This window comes from Pelobates fuscus, chromosome 6 (assembly GCF_036172605.1).
Source record: "Pelobates fuscus isolate aPelFus1 chromosome 6, aPelFus1.pri, whole genome shotgun sequence".
Classification (NCBI taxonomy): Eukaryota; Metazoa; Chordata; class Amphibia; order Anura; family Pelobatidae; genus Pelobates; species Pelobates fuscus.
Window position 1 is genome coordinate 271426772 of NC_086322.1, and position 26682 is coordinate 271453453.

The 26682-nt window shown below is 41.5% G+C and overlaps 1 protein-coding gene across 1 annotated transcript in view; it reads left to right on the top strand.

Annotated features, from left to right (window-relative positions):
- Window positions 1–26682, top strand: part of RECQL5 (RecQ like helicase 5) — a 99267-nt gene that overhangs the window by 36533 nt on the left and 36052 nt on the right. The window contains exons 9-11 of the mRNA XM_063459136.1: window positions 19179–19412; window positions 21730–21826; window positions 21919–21949. Coding sequence (XP_063315206.1) covers window positions 19179–19412; window positions 21730–21826; window positions 21919–21949 — 362 coding nt within the window. The remainder of the gene's footprint in view (window positions 1–19178; window positions 19413–21729; window positions 21827–21918; window positions 21950–26682) is intronic.

Below are 26682 nucleotides of genomic sequence, written 5' to 3' on the forward strand. Positions count from 1 at the left end.
AGGATCTGAAAAAAAGAATTGTTGCTCTACATAAAGATGGCTAGGCTATAAGAAGATTGACAAGACCCTGAAACTGAGCAGCAGCACGGTTGTCAAAACCATACAGCAGTTTCACAGGACAGGTTCCACTCAGAACAGGCCTCGCCATGGTCGACCAAAGAAATTGAGTGCACGTGCTCAGCGTCACATCCAGAGGTAGTCTTTGGGAAATGGACGTATAAGTGCTGCCAGCATTGCTGCAGAGGTTGAAGGGGTGGGGGGTCAGCCTGTCAGTGCTCAGACCATACGCCGTACACTGCATCAAATTGGTCTGCATGGCTTCCAGAAGGAAGCCTCTTCTAAAGATGATGCACAAGAAAGCCTGTAAACAGTTTGCTGAAGACAAGCAGACTAAGGACATGGATTACTGGACCCATGTCCTGTGGTCCGATAAGACCAAGATAAGCATACTTGGTTCAGATGGTGTCAATGTGAAATGTTAGTGTAGGACTTACCTAAAAGGTTTTGCCTTGACATGGCAGGTGAGCTTACACTTGAATGGCCATGAACGACAAAATGTACTGTGACATACTGAAGCAGAGCATGATCCCCTCCCTTAAGAGACTGGGCCGCAGGGCAGTATTCCAACATGATAACGACCCCAAATACACCTCCAAGACGACCACTGCCTTGCTAAAGAAGGTAAAGGTGATGGACTGGCCAAGCATGTCTCCAGACCCAAACCCTACTGAGCGTCTGTGGGGCATCCTCAAATGGAAGGTGGGGGAGCACAAGGTCTCTTATAACCACCAGCTTTGTGATGTCGTCATGGAGGAGTGGAAGAGGACTCCAGTGGCAACCTGTGAAGCTCTGGTGAACTCCATGCCCATGCGGGTTAAGGCAGTGCTGGAAAATAATGGTGGCCACACAAAATATTGAAACTTTGGGCCCAATTTGAACATTTTCACTTCGGGGTGTACTCAATTTTGTTGCCAACAGTTTAGACATTAATGGCTGTGTGTTATTTTGAAGGGGACAGCAAATGTACTGTTATACAGGCTGTACACTTACTACATTACATTGTAGCAGAGTGTCATTTCTTCTGTGTTGTCACATGAAAAGATAAAATATTTACAAAAATGGGGTGTACTGTGTGTGTGTGTGTGTGTGTGTATATGTGTGTGTGTATATATATATATTTATAATTATTTATTTATTTTTCCTCCATCAGCGAGCTTAAATTTAGCACTGGTGAGTATGGCATGGACTCTTTAAGCTTGCAGTGGAAGGCCTGGCTAGAGTAGGACTTGACATTTTAAGCTGTGAGTGTATAATTTGATTGCAAACACAAATTATCCAGAGAAGACTCCATTATATATTATGTTAGGGTATTTTTAGATTTTTAATAATAATGTATGCATTAATTTACTATATATATATATATATATATATCTCTTTTAAATGGTCAGAAAGAGAGATATTTATTAACCTCCCTAGCGGTATTCCCGAGCGTGACTCGGGGTTAATTTTCGCTGCCAGAAGCGGTAACCCCGAGTCACGCTCGGGGTAGATAAGATTTACTTACCTCTGCCGCGATCCGCTTCGGAAGGACTGCCTCACAGCCCAGGCAGCCCTCCCACGGCAAATCAGGCCCCCGGGGGCCATGTGATCGCTCTCAAAGAGCGATCACATGGCCCTCTATAGCTGGCTGTGGATCTGCCAGCAGGGGGACTGTTTGAAATATCAGACAGTCCCCCTGCTGGTGGGAAGTATAAAAAAATAAATAAAAGACAAGTGTAAAAATAAATTAAATATATTTTTATATATATATAATATGTATATATATTATATATATAATATATATACATATTATATATGTAACGTCATACAAAGTGTATTTTAATATTAATATAAGTATATATATTAATATTAAAATACACTTAGAATGACGTTACATATATATAATATGTATATATATTATATATATATAATAGATGTACATATATATATATTATATATACCGTATTTTTCGCTCCATAAGACGCACCTCACCATAAGACGCACCTAGTTTTTAGAGGAAGAAACCCAGAAAAAAAATATTCTGAACAAACTGTCCCATAGTGTTTCTTACTATGGGACAGTTTGTACAGAATATTGTTTTTCTCCCCTGTCCCATAGTGTCCCCCCCTTCCATAGTCTTCTCCTCTCTCCCATAGTCTTCACTCACCCCCTCCCCATAGTCTTCACCCACCCCCTCCCCATAGACTTCACCCACCCCCTCACCATAGACTTCACCCACCCCCTCCCCATAGACTTCATCCACCCCCTCCCCATAGACTTCATCCACCCCCTCCCCATAGACTTCATCCACCCCCTCTCCATAGACTTCATCCACCCCCTCCCCATAGACTTCATCCACCCCCTCCCCATAGACTTCATCCACCCCCTCCCCATAGACTTCATCCACCCCCTCCCCATAGACTTCATCCACCCCCTCCCCATAGACTTCATCCACCCCCTCCCCATAGACTTCATCCACCCCCTCCCCATAGACTTCATCCACCCCCTCCCCATAGTCTTCATCCACCCCCTCCCCATAGTCTTCATCCACCCCCTCCCCATAGACTTCATCCACCCCCTCCCCATAGACTTCATCCACCCCCTCCCCATAGACTTCATCCACCCCCTCCCCATAGACTTCATCCACCCCCTCCCCATAGACTTCATCCACCCCCTCCCCATAGACTTCATCCACCCCCTCCCCATAGTCTTCATCCACCCCCTCCCCATAGTCTTCATCCACCCCCTCCCCATAGTCTTCATCCACCCCCTCCCCATAGTCTTCATCCACCCCCTCCCCATAGTCTTCATCCACACCCTCCCCATAGTCTTCATCCACCCCCTCCCCATAGTCTTCACCCACCCCCTCCCCATAGTCTTCACCCACCCCCTCCCCATAGTCTTCACCCACCCCCTCCCCATAGTCTTCACCCACCCCCTCCCCATAGTCTTCACCCACCCCCTCCCCATAGTCTTCACCCACCCCCTCCCCATAGTCTTCATCCACCCCCTCCCCATAGTCTTCATCCACCCCCTCCCCATAGACTTCATCCCCCCCCCATAGACTTCATCCCCCCCTCCCCATAGACTTCATCCCCCCCCTCCCCATAGACTTCATCCCCCTCCCTCCCCATAGACTTCATCCCCCTCCCTCCCCATAGACTTCATCCCCCTCCCTCCCCATAGACTTCATCCCCCTCCCTCCCCATAGACTTCATCCCCCTCCCATACTGTCCCCCTCCCCTTGTCCCATAATTACTTACCTGTCTTGTAGCGTTGGCCGGCAGCACAGGGCGCACCGCGGTAGTGGAACTTGAATTTCATGTTCCGGTTTCCGGCGGGACTGAAAGGAAGTGCGCACTCAGCTTGTGCACACTTCCTTTCAGTCCCGCCGGAAACCGGAACATGAAATTCAAGTTCCACTACCGCGGTGCGCCCTGTGCTGCCGGCCAACGCGGCAAGACAGGTAAGTAAAGCTTCATATTCGCTCCATAAGACGCACAGACATTTCCCCTCACTTTTGAGGGGAAAAAAAGTGCGTCTTATGGAGCGAAAAATACGGTAAATACGTATAATTAAAATAATAAATAAAATAATAAAATAAATAAATAAAATATTGAAACAAAATTTAATATAAATTATATATGCATATGTAATTTCATTCTAACTGTATTTTGTTATTAATATATATATATCGGTAACAAAATACACTTAGAATGACATTCTATATATATCTATATATATAAAATACAAATAACTGCAAATATATATATATATAGAGATAAATACATATAATTACATAAAAAATTACATTAGTATACACGTAGAATTTAAATACCTATAAATGCATATATATTAAAATTCTACATGTATATTTAAATAATCTTTTAACGTAATTATGTGATTTGATTAATTAAAATTTGATTGACATGCCTGACATGGAGGCGGAACTGGGCGGGTAATTCAAATGCAAAAAAATGGTACCGCTTTTGGTACAAAATTCCTGACATAATCATACCGCCAGGGAGGTTAAAGGTAGGAGATTGATTTGAAAGCTGTATAAGAAGAGTTTGTGGCTTTGCAGATGAATTAAAAATGTAAAACTGAAAAGTGTAGCTGGCTGATGTATTTGCTAGAGAAGGGACAGATCTAAAGAAAGAGACCGTGTGGGAAATTGCAAAAGATAATTCATCACAATCAAAGAACCTAAATATTTAGTGCAGTCATCACTCTCCTCTTCTTTAACATCACAGAAGTATTTCAGTATTTTTTTATTACTTTGACATGTGAATAGCATTGTCATCTAAGCGGAATACAGTATACTGTATGAGTACAAAGGTACAGCCCTAAACAAGTACCAGCTTGTCTAGAAACTCAGTCTGTAAGCAATATTTCTCCATATTTTATGCCTCCTGCTGTGTCCACACACTCGTTTGTGGAACCCAGGTGAAAGAAGAATACATGAGCATCCCTTTTCAATTGCTGTTGGGTGACTGGTTCTCCTACATATTACTGATGCTATTAAGGTATAATTTCTCCTATTGGATCTCCATGAGAACAAATGCTATTTAAAAAAACACCAGGTTAAGTTACATCAAGTGATTTTGTCATACACGAAAGACTGATGTACTGTAGGCCAACGTGTCTGGCAAAGGTTTAATGAAGTATTGAACAAAGTGTTCTAAGCCAGGTTAAGACTGCTTGCATCAGAACCATAACCTACTATTATGCCAGAGAGCGCTTCCTTTTCTTTCTTTATTACCAGGCCCTCCAGAGCCTTTGCAGTAATTATCTGATATTTTGTTTGCGCACAAGATGCTATATAAGTTATTGACTTGACTTAGATGTTTAATAATCAAATTCCTGGGCACACCGATAAAATAAGTAAGCCGACTTTTTTGGAGCAACGTTTCAGCTCCGCTATAGAACCTTCATCAGGCACAATACACCAACCAGTATCTCAAATATTTATAGGTGAGCACAAAAAACATGACCATAATTACCATTTACTGTGAAATAAACATGACAACGTCACTTCCGTCCACAAAAAAACTGTCAGAATAGTTTTCAAAAAATAGTTTCAGTGCCATAATAGTGCATGGAGGAGGAACTGGGTAATGCAACCCCAAATTGTAGAACTATCTGTTTTAGAAAAAAAGATATTAAGACAAACTGTGATCAAACCAGAGTGTCTGATGTGTCACTTCCGGTATCGGAAAAGACTGAAATCCTATATAAGGTTTTCAGATTACCTCCCATCTAGTTTGATGGCGGAAGTTAAAAACTTTATTTCTCTCACAGGGCATTGTCCTTATTATACATTTTCCACCAAGAGCTATAATAAGTCTTTTTATATGTACATATTGTATGCCTCAATAGGATATAAAATATTAATCTACAATTTTGAAAATTGAAAAGATGAAAAATACAAACTTAGCGATAGAGCAAATATATTTAAAGGGACACTATAGTCACCCGAACAACTACAGCTTATTGAATTTGATCTGGTGTGTAGAATCATTACCTTCAGGCTTTTTGCTGTAAACACTCTCTTTTCAGAGAAAATGCAGTGTTTACATTACAGCCTAGTGATAACTTCACTGGCCATTCCTTAGATGGCTGTTAGAGATCCTTCCTGGGTCATGGCTGCCTAAAATGCATCCACACATTCAGTATCTCATCCCTCTGTATGCAGACACTGAACTTTCCTCATAGAGATTTATTGATTCAATTCATCTCTATGAGGAGGTGCTGATTGGCCAGGGCTGTGTTTGAATCATGCTGGCTCTGCCACTAAACTGCCTCTTTGTCAGTCTCAGCCAATCCTATGGGGAAGCATTGTGATTGGATCAGGCTACCACTTCTGCTGATGTCAGCAGGCAGTAGGCAGGTCAAAGGAAACCTTGACAAAGCAAACAGCTCCAGACTTGAATACAAGTAAGATTTTACTATATTTAGGGAGGCATGAGGGGAGCTAGATGGTGGTTTTAACCCTATAGGGTCAGGAATACATGTTTGTGTTCCTGACCCTATAGTGCTCCTTTAATAGATTATTATTATTATGTAACAAGAAGACAGCTTGGAGTCCATCGCACCCCATTACATTGTTCACCCCCTATCCTGAATCAGCAGCAGCAAAGAAGCTTTACTTTGTCTAGCTCCCCCCAGCCTGCTAAAAAGTCCAAAACCAGGGATTATAGGCAGAAAAATAGAACGGAGTCTGTGTACCAAATTAAAACCGTTTCTCCACGGTCTCCCTGCTCATCATTACTATACTCCAGATATTCCTCCACTGCCCCTTCTCTTATCATGACTGTATTTCCAATATTCCTCGGCCGAATAGATTGAATGAATTGCCCTCATTTCATCAGCCTAGAACTAAATAAATACAGTTTTTGTGTGCTTTGAAAAGTGCTTAGCAGTGGAGGGTTAACAGACCACATTTATTCTCAAATGTGAGTAAAATATTTTATTAAAAAATCAAGACATATTTACAGCAAAAACATATTTACAGCAAAAACATGAACACACAAAAAAGACATTACATAAAATTAACTTTGTACTGGAACCCTGACTACCCGTGAACTCTTTAAGAAGATATGTTTTTAAACTGGCACTTTTTATTTTGACCTCTTTGTGTTCCTTTTGTACTTTTGGCTACTTCTCATTTATAATACAGAATGGCAAAGCTGCTTATGTATCTCTTCTAGTTCCTATGATGTGCCCCTTTCTTCACTATGTAAAGCTATGTCGGCTTTCCAGCTGAGTGCATCTAACTTATTGCATTCTTCTATCAAAACATACATCTTTCAAGTGATTTATAGTGAGCTGTTGTAAAAGAAAAACAGCAAACTTTTTTTAAGGCACATTGATGATCAAATATTTTTTCGCTCATCCTGTATTTTATTTCTTGTAAAACAAAACTCCAGTTACAAAATATAAAAAAGACGCTTTGGTGCTCACAAAAATGATACTCTTTGGTCTATTGGTACTAGGGTAGAACCCTGGAATTTTGTCTCACAGAAACCCTGGGCGGTATATAAACTAAGTTGACCAAATTTGTTTCAACGGCTACTATGGCCATTTTTTCATAAATACTAATGTATAAATTAAATATACTTTTTTTTAATACAGTTTGTTTTCACTGCCATTTAAGTGCTTTAAAGTTAAAGTAATTTTTTTTATGTTTTTGTTAATAAATCTATACTAATTGAGGGGAATCTTAGGATATATATTTTACAGGGGAGAAAGGTTTCTCACAGAGAATTGCCCCTTAAAAAAAGGACATCTGGTCACCTAATACAACTATAGTTTAGTGTTGTTATTCTGGTGTCTAGAGCCTGTCACTTGAGGGGCTTCCTGGGTTGATATTTAACGTCTCCATGCTCTGCACGAAGGCGCTGAACGTTCCTCATAGAGATGCATTGATTCAATGCTTCTCTATGAAAAGATTTTGATTGGTGCAGCATGGCATTTTGTAGCGTATGCGCAATAGGCTCCCAATGCTTTCCTGTGGGAAAGCATTGGATTGGCTGAGATTGTCAAGTTTGATGATCTCCGTAAATAGGCGGAGCCAGCCGCTACAAGACCCACACAGTGCTGAAAATAAGGTGAGTTTAATACCTTTTACTTTTCTGACAGTGGCCCGGGACCTAAATATCACTATTAGAACTATAGTGTCAGGCATACATGTTCGTATTCATGACACTATAGTGTTCCTTTAACTTTTATGGCCAATGTATTCTTACATTACAATATTTGCGTTATTTCAGATAAAACTGGACAGAGTGGATGTTCTAATATTCATAGAGAGACAAAATATAACTTTTTAAGGGGAAACTTTTCTCGAGTCAAACTTTTATATTCCTGTATATCGTACTTTGCTTATAAAAAATTTAGACTACATTAAAAGATATCTGTTGACTCGACAGAACAACCTGTGTAGTTATTGAATACCAAATGCTGACTTTTCTTCTGTAGACGGCTCTTTCTGCTGATATAAAGAATTTCAACTTCTCAAGCCTGTCTTCAGATCCAAAGGGAACATTAAAAGTCTTTAATGTTCACAATTTTAATGTGATAATTTGACTTCTTGCCAGGTTTCAGAACTCATTCCCTTTTGTGGTTTGTTCTGTGTTGCTATTTTTGTTGTTTTAAGATTATAAGAATAACCGCGAGTGTGTAGTTTCTCCTTGGAGCATTGACATTTTGTAATAGTTTTATATTTTGTCTGTAGATAGATCTGTTTTTGCCTGTTTCCAAGGAATGAGGTGATGGTATAGATGTTTTTTTCTTATTACACTCTTTGTTTCAGTGTTGCCTTCATGCTACCAGTTCACCGAACACTCTTGTCTCATCCATGGCGTGGTATATTATTTTTCTTTTAAACATCAGTCAAAAACTTACTCCTCTCTGACCCCACTTTTTCTCAAATTTTGTTGCATCCAATTTTCCACACTTTGTAGCAGCATCTATTTCTCTTTAAGATAAGTCCTCTTTGGGATGTCAAGTGCCATATAGTTGGCCTATGTTTTTTTGCTTGTGGAAAGTCATACCATGGTAGTCTGTGGATACATGCTTTAGACACACTCTACTGCATGTTCTTCCAGGTGGCTTTACACATCAGATTTTGGCACCACCCTGTCCACACGGTGCCTCTTGCTCGTACAGCAGCATTGAGAGCATGCAAATACCCCAATCAGCAGCACCACACCTGAGAAAAATAAAAGTTTCGTAAATATCGCTTAGAACAGTGCCTTGCTTCTGGACTCCATTAAATTGACTGAATTGCATTAGGAGCTGTGCCATCAAAAGTATTTTATTATTAGCTAAATGATATCCTGTTTTGTGGCAATCTAAAAACTGGGTTGTAGTTAAAGGGACACTATAGTCACCAGAACCAGTACTCAGACAGCCACTAGAGGAGCTTCCTATTCCAGTGCTGCACAATGTGCAGTATCTGTGCCCAGCGTCTCTACGCTCTACATGGAGACGCTGAACATACCCTATAGAGATGCATTGATTCAATGCATCTCTACGAGGAGATACTGATTGGTGCAGCACAGCATTTAGCTGCGCATGTGCAGTAGCCTCCAAATGCTTTTCTATTGGAAAGCATTGGATTGGCTGAGATCATTATCTGATTGATGATCTCAGTCATGGAGGCGGAGCCAGAAGGAAAGACCGCCACTAGATGTATTTTTTACTCCAATGAACTTTGCCATTCCTAAAAAAACAACAGCAATGAGTTAGATTGAGGGTTAAAACTAAAGCTAGTGGTCTGGGTGCCTTTAGTAGTCCTTTAATTCTCCAGGTGTTAGAGAGAAAATGTGTGTTGGCTTTCTGCACATTTAATCTCCTGAGTTTAAAAAGAATTGGGCATGGAGCAACAAAAATCTTGTAACTTTTTTACTATTAATGTTTACCTTTTTAAACATATTATAAAGCTGCCTTGCATAACATTAAACTATTTGCCAAAATGGCAGTACTTGCTGACTGCTTGCATTGTTACTTTACTGCGTTTGTCCTGAACCAAAATAGTGGTAGTTGCTTTGGAACCTGCTAATACAGCAGGACACATACACCTTCTATACTCACCAATGAAAGTTAGGATAATGGAAAATGATATAATCTCTACAGTATCTGCCTGGGGAATCTGCTTTAGTTTCTGCAAAAGTTTTGCCCCCATTTCCGAGATCTCCGTCTTCAGGTCTTGGGAAGACATGGCAACTATAATAAAATGAGAAAACACACTAAAATAAGGAGAAAAAAACTTGCCACCAGTGCCGAGTGGCTCCACTCTACAATCACAAATAAATGCCGAAAGGCCTGAGCACAATATTGGATTAAATCCAAGGTAGATTTATTGAGGCGTACTGTGCAGTGTTTCAGATTACTATGGCTCTTAGTGAGCCGAAACGCCGCACAGCATTCTTTAATAAATCCTTCAATTTAGTCCACTTTTGTGCCCTGTCCTTTCTTCATTTATTTGGAATATGGCGGCACTCACAAAGCGCTTTGACATCAGTTGTTAGTAGGAGAGAAGTTCATTCCTAAACTGCTTCTGGCTTCAGCTTGATGCATCATAACCTTGTAAATATTGCCCCCCCCCCCCCAAAGAGGTCAGCAGTGTAATGATTCTCTACACATATTTCTGTGAAGTTGTAATTTCACATTCTTTGTCCTTGTAGTTACTTTGAGTTAATATTATAAATAAAGTGTTGGTGTTGATGTTTTATGTTAACAGTGAGACACATTGTCTAGATAACACACAGGTTGTCGACAGTAAATCCAAAGCGACTGTAAAGACTGTAGCAATTGGGAAGTGGCTGAGAAATTTTAGCCAATCCTTGATCTACCATTCAACAGTGGATGAAGCAGGGTCACATAAAGGGACACTCTAAGGACTACATTCACTCCAACAAGCCAGAGGCATTGCTAGGTTCCACAAACACATGGGGCTTCAGCCCAAAGCAAAACTTCATGACCCCCACATTGAAAGATAGACAGGGATATGTCATGACACAAACCCACCTATCTTATGTCCCCTTCTCTGTTATACTTATACTTTCCAAGTCCTCAAAGTATAACCAGAAACAAGCACATGCCACATAACCAGGTAATGTGATCCCGGCACACTGCCGAAATAATAGCAACATTCTGGTGCCCCCCCCCAGGTGACTGCCCAACCCTTCCCCTAAATATCATTGCACATTACTATACTTGTGATCTTTTCCATCAGGTGGCTGCTTTGAGAAGCAACTTCCACATGTAACATAAAAAACACAAAACGACAACAAAAACACCACCAATATCCACCTTCTTCCTCCACAACCTATAGAGATCTACATCTAATGTCCGAGCCTTCAGCTACCAAAGCCCCACAGCAACACCAATGCAGCAAGCTGTAGAGTGTATGGAGCCAGAAGTCTCCTGGCACCATCACAATGCTGAGAGTCAAACTGTTTTCTACTTGTAACTGTGGGGTCGTGTCAAGGGGCTATTACCACCATAACCACTACAGCGTACTGGAGTGGTTATGGTAGGTTTTGCACCTTTAAATATTGCCAGTGTTGCTTTGTAGATGAATTATGGTGAGCATTCCCTTTGCTATAGTGATTTAAGCTGCCTACGATAGTGTTCAGTGAAGTGGTTCCTGTTTGCTTATTCCTCTTGTCCGTATACAAACATAGCTTTTTGCAAACTTTGAAAATTACATTTTGAAGAGAAATATAAGAGAGAGCGAGAGCACTGACAGGCCTTAAATATTTTCTGACAGTGCTGCATTGAGTAGACTGATAATTATGTGTAATTTGGACTTCTTGATATCTATCTGTCACTGTATATACACATATGCTGGCCATATAATTACACACACAAAGGAAAATGTATTTCTTGAATACTTTAACAGTAAGATTTGCCTCCTAGGGAAAAACTTGCCGAACTCATATACCGTGTCTAAGCCAGTTAATAAACAGCCATAATAAGTACCATACAATGTCACATTGTTCAGCACATGTGTGTGTCGAAATTCACCTTCAGTTGCTAGGTATCATGATATAAATAACCTCCTCCTAGTGTGTGCTACTGGCAGGGTAAAAAAATTCTCAGGGTCATTCATTGAAACGTGAACAAACATTGTTAGTCTAAATATTAACGTAATAAAATCCGAAAGTCAAAATTCAGAAACAGTAGCTGATCTGGAAAAAATGTCAAAATCTGCTATAATCCTAGCTTGGCTATTAGAACCGAAAGTTGACAATTCCAATTTTAATATTACAAATTCAAAGTTTAGTGAATAAACCCCAAAGTGCATTTTCCAATCTGGTTCTTTTTGCCTAAAATTAGAAAGTCACATTGAATTCCCAGTAAATCATACTTGACTGAACAATGCTTGAGTGCAGTTCTACTTTCTTTCTGGGTTGAAAACAGTTGGTGATCTTTCCTTTAAAGGTCAACTTGGCTGAGGGTGAAAGGAGTGGCCGTTTAATATAGAACTCTGGGAATCTAAATCCTATTCCAGTTTCTAATCTCTCTTTCTCTCCAGAAAATTGTTCGTGTACCGTGTTTATTGTCTACAATACAATATTTCAGGATTCCATGCCTTTGTCTTTAAACGGTATAACTGTTGTACTTATATACTGCATTCACAAGGCTGTAATCCAAGAATGTTGGATTGCAATGTTGTGTGGCAGTTTTCCCGTGCCAAACAAAGTATTAAAGAAAATAAAAGTTATTTGCCACTGCAAGACTGGAGGATTGATGAAGTCACACACCAGAGGTGTATTTCTACACACCAGGACTAAACTTCCACTTGCCAAGGCGAATATATATATATATATAATTTCAGACAGAATTATTATTTTAATATTCATAGTGAGAATGAATAGATCGAAAATCTCTGGTAGCATAATAAATTGATTTATGCAAAACAGAACATAATCAGACGACTGTTTTGCACTGCAATGCATTTAGGGTTATTTACTAAAAAGAATTTCAAAGGGAATTTCAAATTTAATGTCAGAGTAGCTGAACTCAAAGCATAGCTGACTTAGAGAATTTTCCCAACTTGGCTGTTATGATCTTAAATCTGAAATTCACTTTGGATACTCACTTGATTGAATAACAGTGATTGACTCACGCTCCCGTGATATTATTGTAGCATGTTACACAGGGTTAGTCGAGTAGCTTAGTTCTGTCACAACGGGTGGCAAACAATTTGCAGAGGTTGCTACCCACTACACTCATGACTCTCACCCCTTTGTCTGTAGAGGCAGTGCTCCTTATATAATCCTTCTAAAATATTATTACGTCACTTTACTGACTCATCCCATTACTCTGCATCTCTTGAATCTTTGTGTTTGGGAGACCTCCCCCCTTCTTGAATTCTTATGTGTTTTGTACACAACATTACTGGCTAATAACCCCTATATGGCATGGACAACCCTCCTCTCTCACTCCCTTTTTGTAATAGCTTTATTCCCCCAGATTTTTATTCCCTCTCACTCATTTTTGTTTTATTATTATTATCTGTCCACCCAGTTTCCCACCCTCTGTGCCCTTGTATTAATGAAGCACTCTCATCGTTTAAATGTAAGAGCGCCTTAGGGAAGGGCAGGGATTTTCTTGTTGCCAAAATTTATCATTCTAATAAACAGAGCTTAGTGATGCTAGCATGCAGCTTTCTCTGGGTTGATTATCATTATGAATGATGACCGTTTTGAAAGCAGACAGGTTTGTTTATCACGGGAATCTCTGATCAAATTCTGATGGAGTTACAGCAGGAATACAATGGATAAAAAAGCTTTTGGCAGTGTGCTGTGTAGTGAAACGCTGTGTTTTCACTGCTTGCACCTGTTACTTGTTTAACGCATAGCTCCACTATTGCAGCTGCTAAGTGAGTGTCTACACACACAAAACAGGGGTTTTTATTGAGTCGTGGCTTTCTATTGATTTCTCTGCTCTGAGTGTAACCAAAACAAAACACCCTGCCATTCTAGACTCCTCAGCACAATAGAACCCTGATGGGTTATTCGCAACATGCTTGCTTGTAAGTCTGATTACAAGTATCTTGGCAAAGATACACATTTACAAATTGTATACAGCATTCTAAAATAAACATTTACAAAGGCATATGGAGTGACTATTTAGATAAACCGTCACAAATAAAAAAAAAAACAACAAAACAAAACTGGATTGCCACAAAGGATCAATTAAATCTTTTGTAATTTTGTCATCCTGTATCTAATTATTTTGTCCCAGTTATATTTTGTAGATTGAAAAACATGCACATGCAGGTTAGACGCCTGTGTATCGAAGCTTTCTGCTTCCCTCTGCTTTCGTGTAACTCACTCAGCTTCATTAAATCCGACCCGTTTGCCAGCATATCTTTCTCCTTACCCGTCTGTACCCTCTACTCTCAAAATATTTCTACCCATTGTACCAGCACGTCTTTCTCTTTTTTCACCAGTGCAACCTGCCATGTTATTCCAGTACGTCTTACCCCTCTGTTCCGGGACGTCTTAGCCTCCTGCTGCAGTTTTGGATCTTCCTTACTTGTCTTTCACCCCCATGCAGCCCCTTAGCTGACCAGTGCACTTCTCTGACAGCTGCCTGTTCCCTAAACTATTTTCTAGCTCCCTTGGTTGTCCTGGAGATGGGAGGTTTTATGTTACAGTCCCTCCTGGAAGGGGAGGGCAGGAGTTTGTGTTTCTGGGTTGCAAAGGGATGTGGAGACTAACAGCTGGAGCAGCTCTGTTGGTCTGACAGTAGGGATGAGTTTCACAGTCTCGCACTCATTGTCTATTGTGAAAGATCTCTTCAGGCGGTAGTTTGATCCCCCTCCCACTGCTTTAACTTATTCTGAATGGAAAGAAGTTAAAGCAAGCTGTTTGCATCGCTCTGTTACATTTTGTCTGTTAGTGCTGTTAAAGCACTCTGCTGGCAAATGCTGTTTCTGTACTACACCATGCTTGCTACTTGCACAGAGAAGTTTCTTGTCTGTTTACTGACACGCTGCCTGTGAAAGGAGCTTTTCTTTGGTTTGCAATGTGAAAATTAGAGCTCGGCTCATGCAAGGACTAGCCCTGAAAGAGATCTTTGTGGCTATTCCAAGAGATGGCAGACAAGTGACAGAGACACATTCTTCCTAGAGACAGCAGTCCTTTTCCCTCGAAATAGAGAGTAGAAATCGCATGTGCCGTGGACCCCTCCATGCTTGCAGTGGCTAGTAACTTTTAAGTCATGGCTAGTTCCTTAGAACTTGAAATTTGAAGCCCTGCCACAAACTTATCTATATCAATATTTATGTTTCTAATTATTATTTTTTACTTTACAGCTTTGACTTTGAAAAACATTGCTGGCTTTCTTAACTGCTGTGAAATCTTTTAATTTAAATTTTAATTGTGTTAGGAATAGAAATGTATAGTGCCCTCGTCCATTGTCATATACAGCTTTCTCCTTTTTCCTCTTAAAATTAATCAAATAATGTTTTTAGTCCCTTCTTTCCAGTGCTGAGACTCCCTCGGCCCTGCTTACTTCTCTGCCTCCCGTGACATCATCAAGGAAGCGTAGCCTGTCAATGATCCAGTCCAATGTTTCTCATAGAGAAGCATTGGGAAATTCTCCTCATAGAGGGGCATTGGGGACCTAATACGCATGTGCTGTATCCAAGCTTCCCCATTGGAGAACATTTTATTCATTGACTGATCACTGCAGCAGAAGTGCCTCTAGTGGGTGTCAGGAAGAGGTGGATTTAACCCCTTAAGGACGGCGTGCGTTCTATGCCGTCCTTTCAGACCCGGCTGTAAACGACAGCGGGCGACATAGCACGTCCACGCCGTCCAGGGGACTTACCTGCTCGCCGGTGATCGCAAAGGGGGGACTTACCTGGCATCCCAGGGAGTCCCCCTGCTGCCGATCCGGCCCCCCTGGGCCATGTGATCGCGAGGTCCTTGTGAGGACCACACGATCAAATGGACGGAATAGCCGTCCATAGCAGTGCCAGCAGCAGAGTGCCTGGAATGACAGGTAGTCCCACTGCTGCCTGTAATAACGTATATATTTTAATTCTACATATATAGTTATGTAATATTTTTACACAATTAAGTAATTTTATTAATTACAATTTGCGGGACCTGCCAGAGAATTTAATGTACTAGCACTATATTTAATCCGGTAACTTTCCAAGACATCATAAAACCTGTACATGGGGGGTACTGTTTTACTCGGGAGACTTCGCTGAACAAAAATATTAGTGTTTCAAAATTTTTCACACACAAACGGCACTTATACTGACAATATAATTGCTGTGATACGTTTTACGGTTTTGAAACACTAATATTTGTGTTCAGCGAAGTCTCTTGAGTATAACAGTACCCCTCATGTGCAGGTTTTATGGTGTTTTCAAAAGTTACAGAATCAAATATAAGGCTTGCATTTCAGTTTTTTCACATTTAAATCAGCCAGATTGGTTACGCTGCCTTTGAGACCGTATGGTAGCTCAGGTATAAAAATTACTCCCATTATGGCATACCATTTGCAATAGTAGACAACCCAAGGTATTGCAAATGGGGTATGTCCAGTCTTTTTTAGTAGCCACTTTGTCACAAACACTGGCCAAAATTGGCATTCAAATTAGTTTTTTGCCTTTTTCACACACAAACAAATATTAACGCTAACTTTGGCCAGTGTTTGTGACTAAGTTATTTGAGAATATGTGGACACAAGAATACATTTGTCCACGTGTGATGGTCATGCCGGAATATCTCCCCCCTTCTGGCCCGAGGTGCAACGTTTAAATGAAAATTAGTCTGGCTACTTCTCCTAGACCAAGGCAACCTTTTAGCAGGTAGGCAACTTGTAGTAGTGCTGTGCCAAACAAGATTTTTAAAGTCCCTTTTTAAAAAAAAAATTGGGGTGTGTATGCTGCCTTATTCTGCTTGTTTTATTTATCGGTAGTTGCTTTCTAGCGGTGTAATTGTGCATATGTGGAATGTTATATATTTCATGAGTATATTGTGGTAGTGTGTGTGTGTTTTTATAAATTCCTTATTGTTCTGTGCAGGAGGTTTACAAGTATGCTTGAGGTGCCACAACAGCACATAGAGGCTTTTCAACAGAGGCAATATCATGACACATACAAATTGCACATTTTTAGTATAATAAACATGGTAAGATAGAACTTGTCAGGAGATAAGGAAACCGAAGTGGTAGATAAATCATGCTAAGCTGACTGACAGTATAGTGAGTTGGTTTAGAAAACATCATAGTAAACGTGCTGATATGATAAACAAAAGAGGAATCAGGTCGATAGAGAGGTATATGTCATGCTGCTGGATACACAAACTGACATTATAATTTGCTTATGATGCCATTGGGTGCAAGAAAAAACTTAGGAGAAAAAGAGCATGATAAAAACTCAAGATAGATGTTAAGCCTATCACTCTGCATTTGCAATAGCTGTGTGCCACGCTGTGTGTTTAAACCACCATTGCCGTCCACCCTATATCACAAATAAGCTAGGTTCAGGAGCTCATTTCCATGCCAGGACCGTTGCTCTTCCCCTCCATTGCTAAGCTGTGCTGTGCGGAACACTGGGTGTCACTCTACGTGGGAAGTGTTAGTCCACCTTAACTTGGTGCCCTGGAACTACGGGTCTGGTCCTGTGAGGAGGGTAGTGCCCTATGTCCATGTATCTGCCATCTCCATGTGGCAAAATTTTGTGCCCGCAGGGTCCCCTGAACCAGGTTGCCCGTATGGACGGCTGTCCAGCACACTCACCAGACGGGCCCATTTTGGACGCGCCACTCAGGTCTCATAGTTCCTGACGAGGAGTTTGTTGCCTCGGAAGTTTTGGGGACCGGGATGACAGAGCGGCTCAGAGTGGGCTTCAATAACCCCCTGTCAACCCAGTGCAGCAGCTGGCCCAGCATCAACAAGTTGGTGGTGGCTGTAAGTTGATTTTTGTTCCCAGGTGCTGGAGCTACTTAGGGACGCGTCTGGCCATCTTGGGAGTCATGCCCCACCCCTGGGTCTTCTTATAGTATTGTATGTGAGCCTGCTTATGGGGTTGTGTTTGTGTGGGCTGTTTGTATTATTTGTACGAGGGTAGTCTTATTCTGCAGCTTTGCGAATATCTAGTAGTGCGGATAGCTTCCCTGGGGACAAGGATGGCCAGGTACAGGTCAAGGGCAGGAGCTGAGATTGCAACTGTACTGCTTAACTCCATTGCGGCTCCCGGATCGGAGATCACTTCCTGTAAGTGCTGCAATACATAAATTGAGGATTGTCTCTCAATACCTGCAATCACAGCTTGGTTTGCACTAGCAGATATCTGAAGTCCCCCTGGGACTCCTGGTAGGCCAGAGTTTGGGTATGGCAGCCTTGAGTGCCATGCATCTGTGCCATAGGTTGCTGACCCCTGTCCTAAACTCTTGCTCATACTTGTTGATAAGCCTACAGAATCGCTGAAATGCCTCAAACATAAACTCGCATTCAAACTTGTGCTTGCTGCCCAAAGTGCATTGGTCGAATATTAGCCCTACATTTTCCTACCTACATTTTCTAAAATGACTTATATGCAAATATTCGATTGCCTTATTCATCATATATCTACTTATTTCCATAAAGTTTGGATGCCTTAGATTAGACAGAATAAATCCAGCAATATGTGGTTCTTACCTTTTTTTTGTGGATGTTGTTCCATTCATCTGTCTATTTTATTTACTATTTTTCACCTCCTCCTTCATTCTTATATTTCCAGTGCCCATTTGTACATATTACTGTATATTGAACTGAACTCTGATAATGTACATCTGCGTGCCTATTTGTACGTGACTCTAATTGCATTTTGTTACGGTTTATATAATGTAAATAATCAATGTCGTATTTGGTATACTGTTCTTTGTTAATGTCCTAATGTAGTTTGCATTTCCTTATGTAAATAAAGATTGTTTATTATTTGGTGGGCTTCAAGTCAAGCATTTGTTCAAACCAGTTATGCACTACCACACCTCCACAAACTGTTTGTGTATGGATCATCATTTGCACATCGGATGTGGATTGTCAATGCTTTGATTTAAATGGGGAAAGTTCCTCCTCCAAGGTGGAGTCACAAAGTTGGAAGCAAATCATTTTCTGAACTGTTATTAATTACTGTAGCCTTAAAGGACCACTATAGTGCCAGGAAAACAACCTTGTTTACCTGGCAATATAGGGTCTTTAGGTCCCCCCCACCCTCAGGGTCCCACTCCTGCTGGGCTGAAGGGGTTAAACACTTGCCTTTCTCCAGCACCGGTCAAATTCCGTAGCGCTGTACAATGGGATGTGACCAATTGTTCATTAGGGTGGCATCCTCTGATGGTGACACATTTAAAAATCATCTCCAGTCATTTCCTTCTTATACCAATAATGTGTAATAGCACCCATTTAAAATATATTTACCCCACTCCTTGCCATTTGTCAGTTTTCCACGTTTGTACATGCTGGGCTAGACTAATTCTTTAGACAGGTAGCCACCATTCTCTGTAACATTATTCTTTTAGACCTGTATACCTTTTTATGTAAAAATAAATCTTAAATATGTGTTTTTTCAAGATTTGAATGATCGTTCATTTTTACCCCTGTTAACCTTTTTGTAGGTGTCGTCATGCTGTTATTGCACGATATTTTGGGGATGAGAAGCCACTTTGTAAAAAGGCTTGCGACTGCTGTAAAAACCCACTGGCAGTGAAACGCCAATTAGAACAATTAGAGGGTCTCCTCCTAAGTGGGAGAAGCCGAACCTGTATTCAGCAGCCAGCAGGACCGTCTGGATTATTCACATACGACAAAGAGCTCTACGAGGGTGGTAAAAAGAGCTATGGGTTTGCCAGGTGAGTGAAATTAAGTATATAAAAGTATATGTTGTACATACAACATTTGTGACGGTCTTAAAGACTTACAGTGGTGAGGGTTTCTGTTTTCCTACACAAAGCTCGGAAAGTATTCAAATACTGCGATCTTCATTGGTTAGTCATTTGGGAGCCAGGAGGCTAACTTAAAAATATATTTTCCCTTTCACAGGAAGCCAAGATATATAATGGACATTACGTACCACTCGTCTGATGTTTTGTTGACAATTCACAATTAAATAGCGTGCCAGTTTCTTTACCTACTACATATTTTTGTAGATAAGAGCTTCCAAGTTTTAGGCAGGTCTACTGACATCTTTGATCTGTTTTGTATTGTTATTACCCAGTATCAACTCAACTATAGGAAATCTGTCTTTTTCAAGGTACATCTGTACCTGCTTTCTATCCACCACATGATTATATATTTTTTTGTCAATCTTTCTTTTATTGAAGCATATCAGATTGGGTACAAAATAGAGAGAGGGGAATGCAAAACTGGGGCACATAGCTAATGAGTAAAAATTAAGGTCGTATTAGTTATATTAACAGTATGAAATGCCATATACGAAACATCAAATAAAGTAAAAGATCGCGTATTATGCTTGATGCTGCTTAAAATATGCTTATAATACTCTTGTAGTTTGCTTGATATCTAGTAAAACGTTCTATTAGTTGCGTTGTAAGTGCCTAGCTGTATTATAACAATCAGCAACGTAGAATGACATTGCAAAACTTGAAATACACATATATGTTACAGAGTATAAGTTGCGGACAGCAAGGGCACCAATAGGTTAAATCTCGCTTGTATCCCAGCTAGTCTGGGGATAGTGAGTCTTGTGTTAGGTCTGCTTGACTAAAAGATTAAACATAGCTCGTGGAGCCTAGCTTTTAAGTAGCTTATTTAGTATGAGTGCACTAACGTAAGGAAATTTAAGAAAATTACAATTAAAAATAAAGAGGAACATAAGAGTATAACATTCGCTGAGAGCTAGACTAGTCTAAGCATAGGTAGTCTATGGATTACGGATTATACATATGGTTATGACTATTTTAAGTGCTTCATCTGGCTGGCTTACAAGTGTCCCGTAATATGGAGCTAGCAGCCGCTAAGCTCTCTTTAAGTCCCATGTTCAGGCAGATGCAGCTTGATGGCCCCTTATCAGCACTTAGCCGATTCCTGTGTTTAGTCTCTGCGCGACCCGCTCCGGTCGGTCTGCGATGGGGGCTTGGCGGTCGCCCTGAGGACAACGGTGGGATAACTGCCGTTGTAGGACGCTGTCCTCCCTTCCTTTCGTGGAGGCTTTCCGCCAATGTCTGTCGCTGGCTTGAGTCTGGAGTGCTCGGAACACCATCTGTGGGGACGCCTGTCGCTGGTGGACGCTTTCCGTCGCTGCTGAGTGGTGAGTGGGCTTGGTGGTCCTGTTTTGGTGCGTGCGAGACTGTGTAACAGGATTTGATGTTTTTTTCTCCGCTTCCCGCCACTTTGTCTCCCGGCTCCATCTCTGGCTGGAGGTCAGCCTGGAGGCCCGCGTTGCGTTGCTGCTCAGGCGCCGCCGTGTAGATGGCCGAATCCATGCCGCTGCTGCCTTCATGGCTAGGTAGAGGGACTGTCCCTTGTTGTGGAGCTTTGTCCGTAGGCTGTGGCATAGTCGGGCAAAAAACTCCTGGGTGTGCTTGGGTGGCTGAATGAGGGTGCCTCGTGGCGTCGGGCGTGCCATTGCCGCCATTTTGTTTTCGCTTTCGGTAACTCTGTGGGGTGCAATCATATTTGCTTGGTTGAAACGCTTTGTGGGGGTAACCGTCCCCAGCGGGGACCGGGATATCCCCCGCCGGTCCGGGGGGGGGGTAGCAGGGCTGTAGTCAGCGCTAGTTTGTCGGGAATGGCACCAGGGGGTCGGCCGTCTCCCCCAGGCCTCAGTCTCCGCTCGTAGGTAGGCCGCGTGGCCGGTCCGTGTGCCCTTTGTTTGCCGTGGTACATGACGGGTATCAGTATGCTCCCCATGCAGTCCTGCTCCGTTTGTGGGGCTTTGTGTTCCGCTAACATGGGTAGGTTTTGCAGGATTCGCTGTTGTTCACTCGCTGATGCAGGAGCTCTCAGGAGACACGTCCGGCCATGTTGGCTGTCAGGCCCCGCCCCCTCCACATGATTATATTGATGATGTCCCTAATATACATTGCACGTAACATAGGACACAGGTTTTCCTTTATTAGTTTTATGATCCTACGCTCTTACTGACAATTTGCCATGCTTTCCGTGTACAGCTTAGCCATCTCTCTAATGTCCCATCACTGTCTCTAGCTGTGATGATAGTCAAGAAGGGGGCTCTGAGGAAAATCTGGATGATCGAAAACGGCAGTGGAACAGCTTTTACCAGAAGCAGATGAACATGCGTAAGGTGAAGTTGATAACCTGTTATTGTTTAATTTGCTGGACGAATGGCAAAATCTTTGGAAAATCATTTTATCTTATTATCTAATTATCTGACAGGGCAAACAGCTGGAAGAATTCGTTGATCCCGGTAAGAGTAAATGTCTTTCTTTTGTTTGTGGTTTAGGGTTTTGTTTTGTTAATGCTTTAGAATAGATAGGCTGATGTTGATCATAAACATTGTTTTGCAGACTTCTCTTTTATGAGGTCAGTCTATTACAGTTTTCAGTAAAGGGACAAAATTCACATTCCTTCCAGTTGTAGTGAATGCCATAAATTCTTTAAAAATAAGATGTATAACACAGCTGATAGCACAGCGTATTATACTACACTACATAATTTTACCGGTTTTATTTTATGAATAACAATACATTTATGCTGATGTTCTTTGCTTTATTTGATATTGAAGTGAACCTGGGCCTTCTTTAGTGTGGTGTAGTGTTAATAGTGTTTGGAGTGTTCCATTATTTTATTTGGAAAAAAGCTAATTTTTGTATTTGTAATATTGTATCCTATTGTAACAATGCAATGTTTTGTGGACCCAGGACATACGGTACTTGAAAACGAGAGAAATCTCAATGTATCCATCCTGGTAAAATATTTTATAAATAAATGTATGAGGGAAAGGACAGCCATAGCGAGCCCACAGGTTGCCCAGATATAATAGGGACAAGTAGGGCATTGCCTGGGACCTTAGGAATGCCTTGTTAAACAAAGGATATTACTTGTATATAGACAAATGACCGTGCCCGTGGCACTATAAGATAATCATGCACAGGTTTCCCAAAGATAAAAAATAAAAAAAAAAAAAAGATAAAAAAACAACTTAAAACCACTGTACAGACTATGGGTATGATGCTTTGAAATAAACTTAAACCTTTAAAAATAAAAATAAACTCATCTACTGTCCAAGCTATAATAATAAATGACCTGTGATTGGCAATGGTTCTATGTAACCGATACTGTTTGTATGACTGACTCCTATGTGATAGCTGTGCTGTTAACCACTCCTCCTGTAAACATCTGTTTACATTAACTCTTCTTTGCTGCAGGTGCCTTCAATCCCTGCAAGCATTAGGTTGTTCCAGCAATCATAGAGGTTTACAACTATCTGGTTCTTAGCACTATGTTTAATATGTTGAAATGAACCTTTAAAATAATTTCCCAAACACCATAACAACTACTTTGCTGTAGTTATAATGCCTTGAAGTACACCCCTTGTAAGAAGTCAAACTGTTTCAGAGTGGTTTGACTTTTAACTTGGTGTTTGCTGGGCACCACTCCCTGATTTCCCCTAACATTCAACAGAGAATTAGCAGCTCCTGCTTATGAACGTCACCTTAGCTCTCTTTCTAAGCTTTCAACAAGTCAGCTAAGCCCTGCACTGCTGGGCTTAGCTCAGACAGAGAGCTTTCAGTTCTCTGTTGGTTGTAGTGGTGTCGGGGGAACTGCGACCAGGGGATCCTAGGTGGGAAATAAAATCATTCTAAAATGATTTTACCACTTACAGTAGGTTAAAGCCTGGGCACTCCTAAACACTACAAGGCACTGTGTGTTTGAAGTGTTCCTTTAAATATGTAGTGAATGAGCTCTGGAGTTGTTTTGCAAGAATACAAGAGAAGGAAAATCATTTATTTATTAATTTATTTATTTATAATGAATTTAAAAAACCTTAATGAACAGGTTTATTCACTAAACTCTGAATTGTAGCAAACTAAAATCTGATGGTAAAATATGTACAAATATAACTCTAATCATATATACTTGGCTGCTTTTGGCTGAATTTTGTTGTTCACATGATTATTCACTAAAGACTCAATGGCCCCGTACAGATTGGGGCAAAATGGTATACGGGCTATTCGAAATGCAAAATAACGACATTTTGCAGTTCTCGCTCCGAATGAGCCAGTATTGTGCCAGGATTTCAGGTGGACCGAATGTTGCCAAACAGCTGAAATGCATAAAATTCAGACTGAACTATTTGCAGTATTGGTATCCCGTGGGCATATAGTAAAAAAAAAAAAAAAAAAGACTTGCAAAGATTACGTTCTGTGACAGCTGGCTAGTGCATGCCGCCACAGAATTTTTTTTTAATTTTTAAAAAAAAATTAGAATTGAATTGTCCACACCCTACTTTGTTGCCTTTGGAGTAGGAACTACTCATTGCTCATAATCATTGCTCCCACACCCCATGAAGAAATCCATACATGCCCCTTTAATCCTAATATTATTGAGCGGAGGAAATGCATCTATACCAAAAAAATAAAAAAGATACCCAATATTTATTTTTTCGAAATGATTGGGTTTTTTTTGGACTCTTTTTATATCCTGTGGGTTTTTTATTGCTTTTATTGCTCTTATTAGTATATACTACTGTATTTGGAGTATTTTTCTTGGCACTACCTGTATATTGTTGTTTTAAAAAAAAAAAAAAAAAAGATAGATATCTAAATCGCAAAGTACCCAACACATATTTTTTTAAAAAAAAAACAACAACACAATAAAACAAATTCCTCATGACCAATGGATGGTGTGACAAACTCCCCTTTTCCTGTGAGTTTGCCACGAGTTTTTGGAGGGGCTTGGTTGCCAGCCTCTTGTCCCAGGACTATGACCCATGTATTAGACTGGGATACAGACTGGAGAAAGGGCTTTTGTTCGTGTCTTTTTCCCCAGTTCAGTCTATGGGAATACCGAATAGATTGTGCCTATGGAGTTCGTTTATACAAACAAACCACACACAACTTTACCTTCTCCGGGGTTTCGACGGGAGTTGAACGGTGTTCGACAACTCGAACGCCACTGTTAACCTTGGCTTTTTGCATGAACGGCCACGGTGGTTATGGTGTCTGGTGGAGTGGTTGGAGCACTGGGAAGCACTAGGAGCATCCGTCAGCGGAAGGTACCCAATCGGGGTCCCAGCAGTTCCGTTACAGTGGTGGCAGCGGTGGGATGGCGTCCTAGTGCGAGGAGAAGCAGCTCGGAGACACCGGTATTGTATGAACTTATAATTGAGGGCAACGCTAGCATTTGTGCAGCGTCCCTGGTTGAGGAGAAGCTCAGAAAATGGAGAGAGCTGGCCCCTGGGTAGCGTCCCCATATGAAGAGGAATCCCAGTGGAAAATTACAAGATGAACTGGCTCCAGAGGATGGCCATAGTTCAGCTGAGGAGGAGCGGTAATGTGAGGCCTCTGGCAGGAGTCCATGGAGGTAGCACAGCTTTGACGGAAAAATAAGCTTCCAAGCACAGCACAGCGCTGGCAGGAACAAGTGACCCAACGAATGGTGATTCTGGGAGAGCAACCATTGACGGAGTGGATAGGGCATCTTGAGTTCATGGTCCAGAGATAGATGACGCTGGACTACTCTTACCGGCTATGGTGGTACGCAGTCCAGCGAGACCCTTGGGTGTCAGGAAGTGTTCAGCCGGAGGGGAAGAGCTAAGATGGCTCTGGCCTGTTGTTAAGGGCCATGGAGGAGGACGATGACTTTGGTAGCCCAGAGGAATCACAGTTCTGGGCTATTTATTGTTACCGGGAAAAGATGCTACCTTGCCCAGAAGCTATTGAACTGGGACTAGACCTCACCCACCTAGTTACTCTAGAGTGGGAACTGGAGCAGGACTACCACTACTTCCTCAGCTCAATTCGGCCCCAATCTACCCAACACCAGGCCACAAGACAGTCGGTCTGACCAGGGCCGGTGCAAGGATTTTTGGGTACATAGGCGAAGATGTTTTTTTCTGCCCCCCCATTCAAAAATAACATCTTCACCTATGTGCCTCTTAACCAGCCCCTCTCCCCGTCCATTATTGGTCCCCTCCCTTCCCTGTCCCTTAGTGTTCTTCTGACAGTCACACACACTCAATGACAAACACAGAGACTCACTGATCTGACACACACACACTGATTGACACTCATTGACAGACACACTGATAGTCACACACAGACGCAATGACAAAGATACTCTCACTGATTTGACAGACACTCACAAACACACACTGACAGACACACACATACGCTGACACACTCACATGCAACACTCATACAATCACTCACAGACACACATACACTCACTCGCAGACACACAGTCACTCACAGACACACAGTCACTCACAGACACACAGTCACTCACAGACACACAGTCACTCACAGACACACAGTCACTCACAGACACAGTCACTCACAGACACAGTCACTCACAGACACAGTCACTCACAGACACAGTCACTCACAGACACAGTCACTCACAGACACAGTCACTCACAGACACAGTCACTCACAGACACTTACACTCACAGACACACATACACTCACGCACACACTCACACAGAGACACATACTCACAGACACATACACACTCAGACACACTGACACTCACACACACAGACACTCACACACACAGACACTCACACACACAGACACTCACACACACAGACACTCACACACACAGACACTCACACACACTGACACTCACACACACTGACACTCACACACACTGACACTCACACACACAGGCACTCACACACAGGCACTCACACACAGACACTCACACACTCACACACAGACACACAGACACTCACTCACATACACTCACTCACAGACACACTCACTCACAGACACACAGACACAATCACACACAGACACTCACTCACACACAGACACAATCACACACAGGTACTCACACAGACACTCACACACTCACACACAGACACACACTCACTCACAGACACACAGACACAATCACACACAGACACAATCACACACAGACACAATCACAAACAGACACAATCACACACAGACACAATCACACACAGGCAATCAC